This window comes from Paracoccidioides lutzii (assembly GCF_000150705.2).
Source record: "Paracoccidioides lutzii Pb01 unplaced genomic scaffold supercont2.12, whole genome shotgun sequence".
Taxonomy (NCBI): Eukaryota; Fungi; Ascomycota; class Eurotiomycetes; order Onygenales; family Ajellomycetaceae; genus Paracoccidioides; species Paracoccidioides lutzii.
The window spans coordinates 462,323-474,514 of record NW_015440958.1 but is presented as its reverse complement, the minus strand read 5'-3'; the positions used below and the strand labels follow the sequence as shown (position 1 = coordinate 474,514).

Here is a 12,192-nt window from a genome sequence, read left to right as displayed (position 1 = left end):
TGTGCTCAAATGTACACGAATGATCAAGACTGATTAATATCATGTCTAAACTTCTACTATATTTATATCTGTTCCGTCGGATGCTCTTCAGCACCACTAGAAAGAAATGACACCTGTCGTTTCCCGAATTCTCTGTCATCAAGTTTAAGTAGTTGTTTTAATAAGTATTGACTAAAGTCTCCGTCAAGCTCAGATTCTATTATTGGACTGTGTGGATTATTATGACCATGGCTAGGGTCGATAACAGGCCAAAATTTCTTCTTGACCTAGCCAGACAGACTCGATCTATAGGGCTGAGGGCCCATATTTCATAGTTAGTTAGGTGATACCGCCTCTAGTTTCTTGTCTCTCGATTGGTTGCCAGCATTTCGCCTCAATACCTTTGATAAAAAGGAAAGAATCCAGCAATATGTGATGTTTTGCGGTGGTTGGCTTTTGCTGCGCGACAGTATGACAGAGTGCAGATTGCTACAGAAAGCAACGTTCTAATTAATTAACTTTTCACTTATTAGAACTTGGAGCATGGTGAATGAACCTGATATTCCATACAAAATTCTTTACGGCGGTTATTAATAAGGCTAGGCCTTCCACACAGCAGATGTGGTGGGTTCTCCTCAAGTCTAATGAAGGAAGAAAAAAGTTACTGAGACAGATGAACTGATTGTAGCGGGCGTGGAAGGCGTGGAAGACTTGTCGTTGGGATCAAAGAATTCGGAGAGCACTGTCGGTAAAATTGCCTGTTGCCGAGGGGGTGGGTAGAATCACAATATCAACGAGTTCTCAAAATGATGTATTCCGTCCGGCTTGTAAAGCCAACTTTGAAAAGCCTCTTGCTAAGGGCAGCAACTGTCACGCGACGAATAAGGGGGGTGGGGGGGGGGGATCCCTTGACTTCCTAATTACTACGCCTCCGACGAACATCTTTCTCTATTGCATCCCGCCATGTCATTTCCTCCATGAGGTTTTCTCATCCACCCGAATATATGGGAGAATACCTCTTTGCGATTTGAGTGTGTAGCGTCTGGTCCGGATGAGAGGTTTATGGACAATAAGGTCTGCTTTTCGTAATTCAGCTAATGTTGTTCCTTTAGAACGTTGATAAAAGTAAAAGATACATCAATTTTAAAATGCTCACTCTCAAACTTGGGCAGAGGCTTCCCTAATGTAATTCTCTTTTCTCCTTCACTCGTATTTCTAGAAAGGCAAATTTCACATTCATGGATTCAATCCCACACTGGGTGCATCGCTGCGGATGTCTCTAATCTAGAAGCGGCTAGTCTGTTTTGCTGGCAGGGAGATGTTATGACTCTTCCTGAGTTTATGAAGACCATGACTGCCACATTGAAAATTTCTTGTCCGCGGTGGGAGACTACTGAAAGCTTGTCACGATCGTCTGTGAATAAGCATACAGGAATAGCTGTATGAAAATGGGTTGCGCCGTGTCAAATTAGCAAGTGATGCGTAGTAGCATTTGACACCCAGAACGAGTCATTTAGCTAACTACATCATGTAACTAATCTCGATTGACACCCAATATGTTGTGGGTAGAGATAGCATACGAAATCCGAACGTTAACAATATCGCGAATTCGCCAACTCGGGCGTGATGCGCGTGTATTGGCAAGACTCCGAAAATATTTCTTTTGGGAATTGAATCGCTTGGGAAAAGAGCATTAAACGGGTCCTCTTCAGGGGGGAAGATTAAACGATGTCCTCCGCAACCCTGGCAATTTGGCCAATCCAGACAAGGATAAAAAGTCCAACTCTGGATGCCAATTCCCTTATTAGGTGGGTCTCCCATAAAAACGTGTAAGATATTTAAAGTGGGTAAGCCGTGCTTCTGGATGTGATAGTGAATAGCCAGGCTAGTGAGGGTCAGAGAGCGCGAGCCCGACTTGGTTGATTGATGCTGGATCAGCCATAAACAACATAGCGGGGAGCGTAGTCAACAAAGGAAGAATCACCAATGCTCCGACGTCGTCCTCATTACGAGTCTCGGTAAACTACTCTAAGTCCGCCCAAGTCTGTGCTGGTCAGGAGATCCGGGTCAATCTACTCATCTGTTGCTCTGTGAGTTATCAACGGTAAGTTCGCCAAGTTTAAGATAGAGAGATATACTCACATGCGGATCACCGCCAATACATAAGAGAATTGTTCAATCCCGGGTTGCTTTTGAGAACAGACCGTATCAATCTTCACTCAGTTCGTCCTCATACTTGAGGTAGTAGGCGATTGTAGAGGGAAGGAGACCAACAGTCTAATACCCACAAGGTCAAGAAACCTGCCACATGAGGTGTGGATCGCAGAACTCACAAGCAGTGTCTTGAGCCATTGGACTTTTAATATACCTAGTATGTATGAAAAAGGTACACGGTATGTCGGGGTTCGGACTATTTCAGCACCTATCCAATTCATTTCAATGTCTAAAAGACTTGTTCTCTGATGATTTCGTCCTTTATATCGACGATAAAAACGGGGTGTGTAAGACTAACATCAAAATACTAAGAAGTGATGGTAGACTATCCTTTAACGTCCGGATAGAAAGTGAAGGCAGCTATCCCAAACGTCGAGTATATCGAGAAAGCCGGGTACGATGAGGAAAGGAAAAGTAAAGAAAGAAAGGAGGCAGCACCCAGCCCACAGTCGGAGATATATACCTCATAAGCTTTGCGGTGAATTCACCCAGATTCCGGTGCTAGACGCAATATCATATAGATCCCCCAGTAGGTGAAGGATGGATTGGGCGGGAATTTGGGGGTTTTACCACGTTCTTCACGGGCCACAGTTTGATCATTGACAGATGGCTGGAGTGAATGGTATGTGTGCATCATCATCCTAACTGCTTGCCCCCGTATATTCAATGATAGGGATGATTGCGATGATTGAAGTGCCCATATCAGGGTGTATCAGCAGGATTTGATGATTTGCAAAGCGGGGTAAAGAGAGGTGCAGGGAATGGAAACGGTTGAGGGCTGGACGCCGTCGAAGGACGTCGCAGTGATCCATCAGTACAGAGTGGTAATGTCCCTGGTAAAACATGCTCTCTAGCTTCTCAGAATCCTTAACTGGATCACTGGGACGACGTGTGGATGCAGCATAAAACAAACGAACTGATGTTAGGCGAGGTATGGATGTTGACCGATGATGGAAATGTTGGGGGGGAAGAGAGTTGGGGGAAGAGGTGGGGCTATCAAATTGAACTCCGACGTGTAAACGAGTTACCCCTGACTGCTCCTCGATTTTATGTATGTTAACATTAACTACACATATAAACCAGGTCTCGCGGTCAAAGGGGTTCCTGGTCTGCCGGGCATGATGCCATTTTTTATCTTATATAGAAGAGGATAGTTATGCTAGGCTAATGTGTATCAAAACTGACGTATCCGTAACACCGAAGAAATAAGAAGAGGTGGATGAAATGCTTAAAAAACGAAAGCAGAAGGCCATAAGAAACACAAATCGCTATCGAAGAGAGCTTTATCGGAGCATCTGAAATAGAAATCGAAAGGAAAACACTCCCCAACGCCACATACATCTGTAAAAGCCACAATAACGCACAAAAGGAGATATGTACAGTACATACATACATACAAACAAGATGCTATGATCGAAGTCAAACAGCTATAAAGCTAAAAGGAAGAGAGAGAAAAAAACAGACGCTTAGGTTAACCCATTCGCAGTTACCTTTGTAAAGATAACCCTGCAAACACCTTAAGAAAAAAGGCTATACAAATCCCCTTCCCCACAACCACCACCTCCAACCGCCGTCCCGAAACCAAAACCAAAAACCTATCCCCTCTCCCTCCTCAATCTCCTCTTTTTCCTCTGACACGCCTCAATGGCTTCCTCCGTAAGAATATCACCAGGCAACTCGAACTCCTGCTCTCCTATCTCCGGCAGCGGCTGGCCGAATGCCGTCGCCGTCGCTGTCCTGGTGCGCCAGCGGCGGCCGCCGTGTCTGCTTTTGCCAATGGCGGCGTCGCGCAGGTAGCGTTTCGTATAGAACGATGTGAAGGGTTCTTCTGCCTCTGGTTGCGGTTGCGGCTGGGATGGTGGGAGGAGGGAGGGTCCCGTTGATGTGAATGTAGTTGCTGGGCTAGGGGTTTGGGGGACTTGGTCAGAATCGTGGCCTGTATGGGCATGGTGGGAGGTGGAGAATGTTGGGGAGGTGGAGGTGGAGGAAGCGGTGGGAATGGGTGAGGAGGGTGAGAGGGCTTTTGAGGCGGTGAATGGGTGTGGAAGAGGAAGAGGAGGGGGAGGGGGAGGAGGAGGAGGAGGATGAAGATGACGTAGATTGCGGTAGCGTGCTGTGGTGGAGGAGGCTGAGATGGCTTCTTGATGGAGCTGGTGGGCTGCCCAGGCATCGACATCATTGATGTCTGGGGGCTCACCGTAGGTTTGAAAGTGTGGAGAGGATCGTCCCAGCTCCCCATCGTTGAAGTGGGAGTTGGTATCCTCTTCCTCTTCCTCTTCCTCTACCTCCTCTTCGCCGGTTTCATGTTCGTCGTTATATTCATCCTCATCCTCCTCTGCAAGGATCTGATCCCTTTCTATTTTCCTCCGTTTCTCCTCCTCCTTCCACACTCTGAACTTCTCAATTAATGCCGTCACCTCTTTGATGAAGTATGCTCGTTTGGGTTCATATAATTTCTTCTCTGTCTCCGTGATTCCGCTTATACCCATAACTCGCAGCCAATCATGGCCCTGCAACTCATCCAGTAAACGATCAAGCTGCACTTTCTCATGCTGAGCCCTCTCCCGTTCAATATTTCGAAGTTGCTTTTCTTGCCGTTCGAGCCTCCGATGGGCTTTAAAATAGACATCGTCATCCAGGGGATCTTTTGATGGTTTTTTGTTGTTATTTGATGGAGAGGGCAAGTCTAGTATTTGAGCGTCATGGAGCTCGAGGAGCGGGTTGTTCATAGCTGATTGCAAGGTGTAGCCATTTTTAAGATACTTATGAACCTGCTTCCCTCGTGATTTGGGCGCTGGGGATTTTGTCGGTTCAGGGTCAAGTACAATGGCTTGAGTGAGATCATCGATCAGTAAAATACGTGTGTCTGCACAAAGAAATTCTGCTAGGATTAGCTCATGGCAAATTCAGGATAAAATCAAAGGCTAAAGAGCTGGTAGATATGAAATACAAAAAGAGTGGACAGCTGTGTACACAACACATTGAATGCAAGGTAAGACTGATATAGCACACCAAGCGAAACAGTAAATAATATAAAACATACATAAACAAAAAAGAAAAAAAAAAAAAGAAGGGTCTAAATCCATATAAAAACTCACCAGGCTTAACCGGCTCCAAACTAACAATCTGCTCATAATTCTGAAAATACATCGCCAATTCACTCTTCGACCTCGAACCGCCATCATTGGATCTTAACGATCTCTTCTCCCGGCTCACAACAGCGGTGGAAGGAGAAACCCCATTATTCTTCAGCCCATCACCATCGATGATACCACTACTCATATTCCGGGCTCCCAAATCATCATCGGCTTCGGCATTTTTGGCACCGGTATTGATACTATTATTGTTGTCAATTGTATCCCGGAGGGTCGGCACGGCAGCCTTATTCTCCACATCTCCATTCACCGCCACGGGTCGGTTACGCAGGTGACGGTGAATATGCACAGATTGTCGTGTTGTCCGAGTTACCGCCGACGGGGATGCGGGGGATGCAGTAAGGCGGGGCGGAACCGGTATTGTGGAGGCAGCGGACTTAGTATTAGCAGTGGTGGTGGTAAGTCTATCAGTAGTTGTAGTTGCAGTGATAGCTGTGGTTGTCGTAGGTGTTGTGGTAGCGCGACCAGTGGACGAGCGGGTTCGTGAAGCCAGGGATGGTTCGGAGGGTGCTAGAAGGCCCTGCGAATCCCTGCTGCACAGGGGAAGTTTTGCAGGCCTGCTGATGGATGCCTGGTCATAGTGGCGACCATCCAGTTTTGCCTTTTTGAAGGGCCGGTCGGAGGCCGGAGTCGTCTTGGTGGGTTTCTGTTGGGGTTGGGAGTGGGATTGGGGTTGTAGAGCGCCGGTGGAGGGCGGGGCGAACGGGAGCTTCGATTGTATGAGGGTATTGCGTCGTCGTCGTCGTCGTCGTCGTTGTTGTTGTTGTTGTCGTTCTTGTTGGTGCTGTAACTGTTGTTGGATTATGGAATGTCGCCGGGTGGTGACGGTTGAGGAATTATTGGGTGTTGTTGTTGTTGTTGTTGTTGTTGTTGTAGTTGTGGTGGTGGTGGTGGTGGTGGTGAAGGAGGGAATTTTGCTCTGTGGATCGGATGTTGATGGGGGTGGATCTTTGTGTCGCACGGAGGAAAATCTCAACGTTGGCGCTGAGCGAGCGACCATGGCGGGATCGAGATTGGTCGCTGGTCGGTCATGGCCCTTCTGGTCATCAGGGGTGAAAGTGCTGCGGAGTGTGGGTGGTTTTTGGCGACTGGACTGGATAAGAAAATAAAGGGGTGATTACAGAAACAGGGCTGGATTGTAGATGTCCTGTTCTTCTTGGCGCATCTTGTGCATCTTGTGCATCTTGTTGCCCTTGTTCGTCTGGTTCGTCTTGGTTCTTGTTGTTCTCGTCCTTGGTTGCAGGTCGCGAAGGGGGATGGCGAAGATGACGATACACGCGTGGTGACAGTACGCCTGAAAAATTCTCGCAGATTGGCTGTGGTAGGAGACGGTACTGCTTCATACATGGAGGACACGTAACCAAATGTAATTTTGTGAGAACAACCCAAAAAAAAGGCGCTGTGATATGTATGCGTGTGTGAAATTTACAAATACTGGTACGGGTATTGACCTGTCACAAATACTGGCACGAATTAGGTCATCCTCCACAATCTGAAAGAGCTAATATTATTTATGCACGTGCATTGCCTTTTATATACACTAGTTTTGAGCAATATAATTACCATTTCTCGCTTCTTGTAGGGCCTATTGGCTCTAATTATTCCATGCCCCCAAAGATTAACTGGAGTAGACATCTATGCTAGACCAAGAAAAGAGTCCCCTCCTGCCGCAATCCCAACTAGCTGCATATCATAAACAGAACAAAACTTGAAGAAGGGTATATATACTAATTAAATTAGAAAAAATTGAAAGAATAGATAAAAGCGGGACGTATGAGAGGGCGAGAGGGCCTCATCACCCAGCATGACTGAACAGCACTTCCTTCAGCACAGCAGAACCGGAAAACTCAGGATTAAGGAGGACGCAACTGAATCGAAACAAGAGATAAAAGAGTAAGTAACTTCCCGAACCTGAACACAAAAACCACTAAGGAAAAAACTTGAAAAGAAGGGGAAAAAAAACTCACTTCAAAAAATATGCTAATCCAGCCCGTCTCGCTTCCAGGAACTCGGGGCTGAATTTAACTTTGAAATCGTACGATTTAGTCTCACTCACCAGATACGAAAATAGGACAGAACGCAATAGGAGTTGGGACAGCGAGGGAAGAAGGAAAGAGACATACAGATCGCACTCTTGGGCGGCAGCTGGGGCAGCGCGGATTTAGCATATGGGAAAGCAGAGGCGAGTTTGGAGCGAAGGTCGTCGAATTCGGAGTATCTGTTATTTTTTTAAAATTTATTTTTGACACGAGGTGTCAGTCTCGCATATTTATCCTCGAGGATATTCGAACTGGATATTCCTTTTATAGAGAGAGGGAATTAGTGAGAGAGAGAGTGTGAGAGAGTTTACATACCTCATCCGAACCACTATGGTACCACCCTATCACCACCCACCAATAACGCGTGAGCAAAATCAATCCGCAAAGCCGCAGAAAACCAACAAAGACAGACTACAAGCTTCACAGCAAGACAAAGTTTAAAAATAATAATAATAATAATAATAATAAAAAAAGGACACCAACCTCAAGCGTCTCAATCCTACAAACCCAAACCACATACGCGCCAACCCCAAACCCACCAATCCCCATGCCTTTGCCCTTGCCCATACCTATGCCCATACCTATGCCCATGCCCCTCTCGCCCTTCCCCCCAACAACAACATAATCATCAATCGTCACACTGCGCGCCCACAACCCCTTACTCGCCTCATTCGTCGGATCCTCCGTGTGGTCTTCCAGGCGAATGAGAGAGGTTCGATGCGTGGTGGTGGCGTCTAGAGAAGCCTGGGATGCATTACTGTGGTGCTGATGGAGCCAATAGGGCGGGGTGACGGGGGATGTTGATGTTGATGTTGATGTTGATGGTGGAGGTGGTGGGTCTGGGAGTTTAAGGTTGTAGGTGGTGGTGGTGGTGGTGGTGGTGTTGAAGAGGGAGACGGGAAAGAAGTTTCGTCGGTGGTTCTGGTTCTGGTTCTGGTTCTGTTCCTGGTGTTGCTGCATGCAGGGATGTTGGTGTGAGTTATTTGGTTGATAGGTCGGAGTGGGAAATTTGGGGCAGCGGTCAATAGAGCGTATGCGGATCTAGGGGTGTAATGGAAACAGTTATCTAGTCGTAGTCGTATGGTGGCAGCGGAAGCTGCAGCGGGTCACGATTGTGGTCGCGGGTAGCACACTCTATCTCATCTGTCAGCGATTTGATATTCAATAAAGAGATCTGAAGAGATCTGAACTAACAAGCAGAATTTGATTGGTATTATGAGCCTTGTTGTTAATTATACATTAATAGGAACCGATATATCAGCTCCACGGCAACAAAGATTCTCCGTTTGTTGATGAGAGGAATCGTCATCAAAATCAAATTGAGCCTCGTAGTTGCCTTCGAAGATGGGCCCACGTGAAATGCTAACTAACCCCTATATTGGCTAGCCTGTTGATAGCTGGCCAATCACAGACGCGGGACCTTTTACCGGCCCGTGCGGAAATTGAGTTTGGTCTTTTCACGTGAAGTCACATGCCCAGCATCTTGGCGGCTCAAGTTCGCTCCTGACTGTTCATTGGTAAAAAGGGGCAATAGGTATATATATATATATATATATACGATAGATTTCGAAATCTCAACTTATTACACAAGCATTCCAGCAGAACCGTATTTGAGGATGGGAAGAGGACAGTTGCCTCTTCAGCAGTTGCATTATTTCTTGGCCTATCTGGACTCGTAGGCTTGAAGGCTTTCAAAACAGACCCAAGTTCAACAACTGAGCGTCGTAGGTTGATGTTTTAAGAGGAGCCAAAGAAAAACGCTCCCTGCACGTACCTCACGGAATGTCCATTGGAGATAGACGAGGTATATGGTGGATAGTGAAGTGTGCGGAAGAAAGGGCAGAGAAGAAGAGAACCGTCTACGAGCAACGGTTCTAAATACCCATTTTTTCTTGTTTCTCCAAATGAAAAAAACAAGGAGTACCTAGTTATAATATATATAAATATACTCACAAACTAAAGAAATTATATCGTCAGTAATTTTCCTTGTCACACGGACATTACACATCGCTGCAACAACAAATTAACCATTGTCGTCGACACTCTTAAACCAAAACTCACTTATCATTCTCCTAATGGCAATTCGTTTCCCAACCATCCCCTGCTTGATCAGAGTTACGGAAGGCCCCGGACTCGGCCTTATCGACTGCCCCACCGATAATCATGAGTCAGTTGTTGGCTAAACGACGTGTCAACTTTCCGTTTCCGCTGCCGAGTGGTGCAGTGGAGCAGAGGGTGGAAACGGTTAGCTGGGAGGGAGGGGGGTTGAGATTTGTTGACCACGAGGTATGGATTTGAAGACGGAAGAATTTGGCGAACGTGAAACGATATCCTTAAACCTCCCCCCCCCCCAACAACCAAAAAAAAAAAGGAAGGGGGGGGTTGCCTCTGAAAACGTCTAGGCATCTCTTAATTCATGTTTTATTTTATTTTATTATTTACTTCTTTTATTTTTGGAATGTGGGAGAGAGATCCAAAATATTTTTTAATATTTCCCGTTAGTTAGCGTCCTAAGATGTAAATTAAATATGACACAATATCTACGGAGGAAACATTATCGCTGCAAAATCCTCTCCTGCATGCTTTCGCCGAGTGTCCCTTGCCCCTCCGCCTCATCCCAGACGCCGATGTGTCATCATCTTTACCTGCTCCGGACTCGAGGTCGCATTACCAACCTCGGGCACAGCCTGGAATTTTATTTTTTTCTATAAACCACCATTTCAAGGCTAGCGCCACACCCAAGCTTCCCCCGTTTCCTCCCAGTGGGTATAGCTTTGGCCAATCAGCAGCTGGCCCAGAGATACCTGGAACATCACATGGGATCCATGGAAGTCAGGGATCGTTGATCGAGTGGTGACGGTGAGACATTTCCCCCCCCTGCTCTACCAGGGATTCGAGGATGCAAGGGTCGTTACCCAGGGTTCACAGGGCAAGTGTGGAGGAGGAGTTCTGCATAGATAACCAACCGTCTATCATGACCTGGTGCTTGGGATGAGCTGCAGCATTTGTCGCACAAGGAGAGAGCCATGCATGCCATCGAAGAATTTGTCTGGGCGTGGAGAGCGTGTCTTGGGGAGGATAGCTTGCTCAAGCTTTAGTGCCAGATAATAGATATTCACTCTTTGTTAGTGGATATAATATGGATACCGGAAATCAATAATAGTTATCACAAGCTACACCGAGACTTTCATTTGGAGTTTGGAACGGTTGGGAAGAAGGTAGCCAAGTCCTTTCAGGCTTCGTTTCTAGGCACCTCTTTTAGGCTTTACCAACCTGTTATCCATCCCGTAGCTCCCTAACATTTTAAGGTTTACTGCCCCCATCCCACAACAATCCCCTGCTCGGGCTGCTGTTGTCTGTTGTCTCGCTCGTTATTTTTCCTCCGCTGCTGCTGCTTCTTCTTGTTTTTCTGCTTCTAAACTCTTCTTTTAATACTCTTTCTCTCTCTTCCTTCGCTGCTTCGCTGTCCTTCCCGTCTCCCCGCTTCACAGTCACTCGTTTGATGTTCTCCTTCATCCTCCTCATCTTCTTCTTTTCTCCACTCTCGTTCAAGTCGGACAGAGCCTTCTCTTTCCCTCCAATTACTACTTCCTCCGCTTTCCCATTCTCCTCCCTGTACACAGTAGTAGGTACAGCACTCCAATTCTATTAACCAATTCAAACCCTTCGAGCTTCACTTATGTATATTTCTCAAAATCTAACATTATTCTCCGCAGTCATCATCGATCTCATTTTCCCCTGCATAGCATAGCTTCCCATTAACATACCACCAACCATGTTCGTCTTCTCCGTTCTCCTGACCGTCTCTGTTCTTGCCAGCCTCTCCAGCTCGCAAGGCTTGGATCCCAATAACATTCCACTACAAACAAGAGGTTTGTCAGCTCTAAGGAACTTACCAACCTTCCCACTGTTTGACGCTTCGTTGTAACCTTGGGACACTTATTAATCCACGGAAAATTTACAGTGGTATGGTGCCAAAATCAAATGTCCTCCTGCCCGCTGATATGCCTGCAAATGCCAAACGCAACCGGAAGGCCAATTGAAAACGGTTGTGATCCAGTATGAACCCCCCCAACAACCCCACTACATATATGTATATACAAACAATTTCCAATACCCCTACCCCAAACCAAAAACCCACTAACCTCCATCCCCAATCCTCCAGGCAACCTTAACCTTCTCCTGCGTCTGCTCGAACGGCATGTCCCCCAACGGCTCCCAATACTCCCTAACACTCTCCTACTACATTTGCACAGAAATGAACAACAATTGCGTCAAAGCCTGTAACAGCGGCGACTCCTCCTGCCAAAACAAATGCCGCGAAAAGAACCCCTGCGGTGCCCAGAACCCCACCCGCGTTACCTCCACAGCCACCAGCGGTGCTACGAACACCTCTGCGCCCTCTGCGACCGGTGTGGTTGATACAGGTCTTGGGGGTAATCCGGGTATGGCGCCGAAGGGTGGCAGGAATGGGGCGGAGAGAGGGTTGGTGTTGGAGATTGGGCAGGTGTATGGGGTTGGGATCTTGGTTGCGGTGTTTTTGGCTGGGTTTTCGATGGTTGTGTAGGTTTTTGTCGTTTGGTTGCAGCGGGGGGAATTAAATAATGGGTAGAGGTTTTTTCTTTTTTTTATTTCTCTTTTTGTTTTTGGGAAGAAACCGTTTACTAATTATAATCTTTCTCTGTTACTGTTTATGTCAGCTACATATGTTCCTTGTTTAGTTATCTATCTACTACTTGGCGTTTTTGCTGCCTGCTTCCAGGAAAATCAGCCGCTTTCTTGTTCCGTTGAGGTACACTCCTTTG

At 46.6% G+C, this 12,192-nt stretch overlaps 3 protein-coding genes across 3 annotated transcripts; 1 reads left to right on the top strand and 2 right to left on the bottom strand.

Annotated features, from left to right (window-relative positions):
• Positions 1 to 3,788: 3,788 nt before the first annotated feature.
• Positions 3,789 to 6,691, bottom strand: PAAG_11929 (hypothetical protein; the record flags this gene model as incomplete). The annotated part of the gene is made up of 3 exons (XM_015847493.1): positions 3,789 to 5,059; positions 5,292 to 6,441; positions 6,470 to 6,691. 3 exons carry the CDS (start codon positions 6,689 to 6,691, stop codon positions 3,789 to 3,791), a joined length of 2,643 nt encoding a protein of 880 aa, XP_015702883.1.
• Positions 6,692 to 7,143: 452 nt separating this feature from the next.
• On the bottom strand, positions 7,144 to 8,347 carry PAAG_11928 (hypothetical protein; the record flags this gene model as incomplete). The annotated part of the gene is made up of 4 exons (XM_015847492.1): positions 7,144 to 7,216; positions 7,316 to 7,373; positions 7,472 to 7,566; positions 7,908 to 8,347. 4 exons carry the CDS (start codon positions 8,345 to 8,347, stop codon positions 7,144 to 7,146), a joined length of 666 nt encoding a protein of 221 aa, XP_015702882.1.
• Positions 8,348 to 11,162: 2,815 nt separating this feature from the next.
• On the top strand, positions 11,163 to 11,954 carry PAAG_04795 (hypothetical protein; the record flags this gene model as incomplete). Its single annotated transcript, XM_015845378.1, has 3 exons — positions 11,163 to 11,259; positions 11,352 to 11,446; positions 11,553 to 11,954. The coding sequence occupies 3 exons, from the start codon at positions 11,163 to 11,165 to the stop codon at positions 11,952 to 11,954; spliced, it is 594 nt and encodes a 197-aa protein (XP_015699604.1).
• Positions 11,955 to 12,192: the final 238 nt, after the last annotated feature.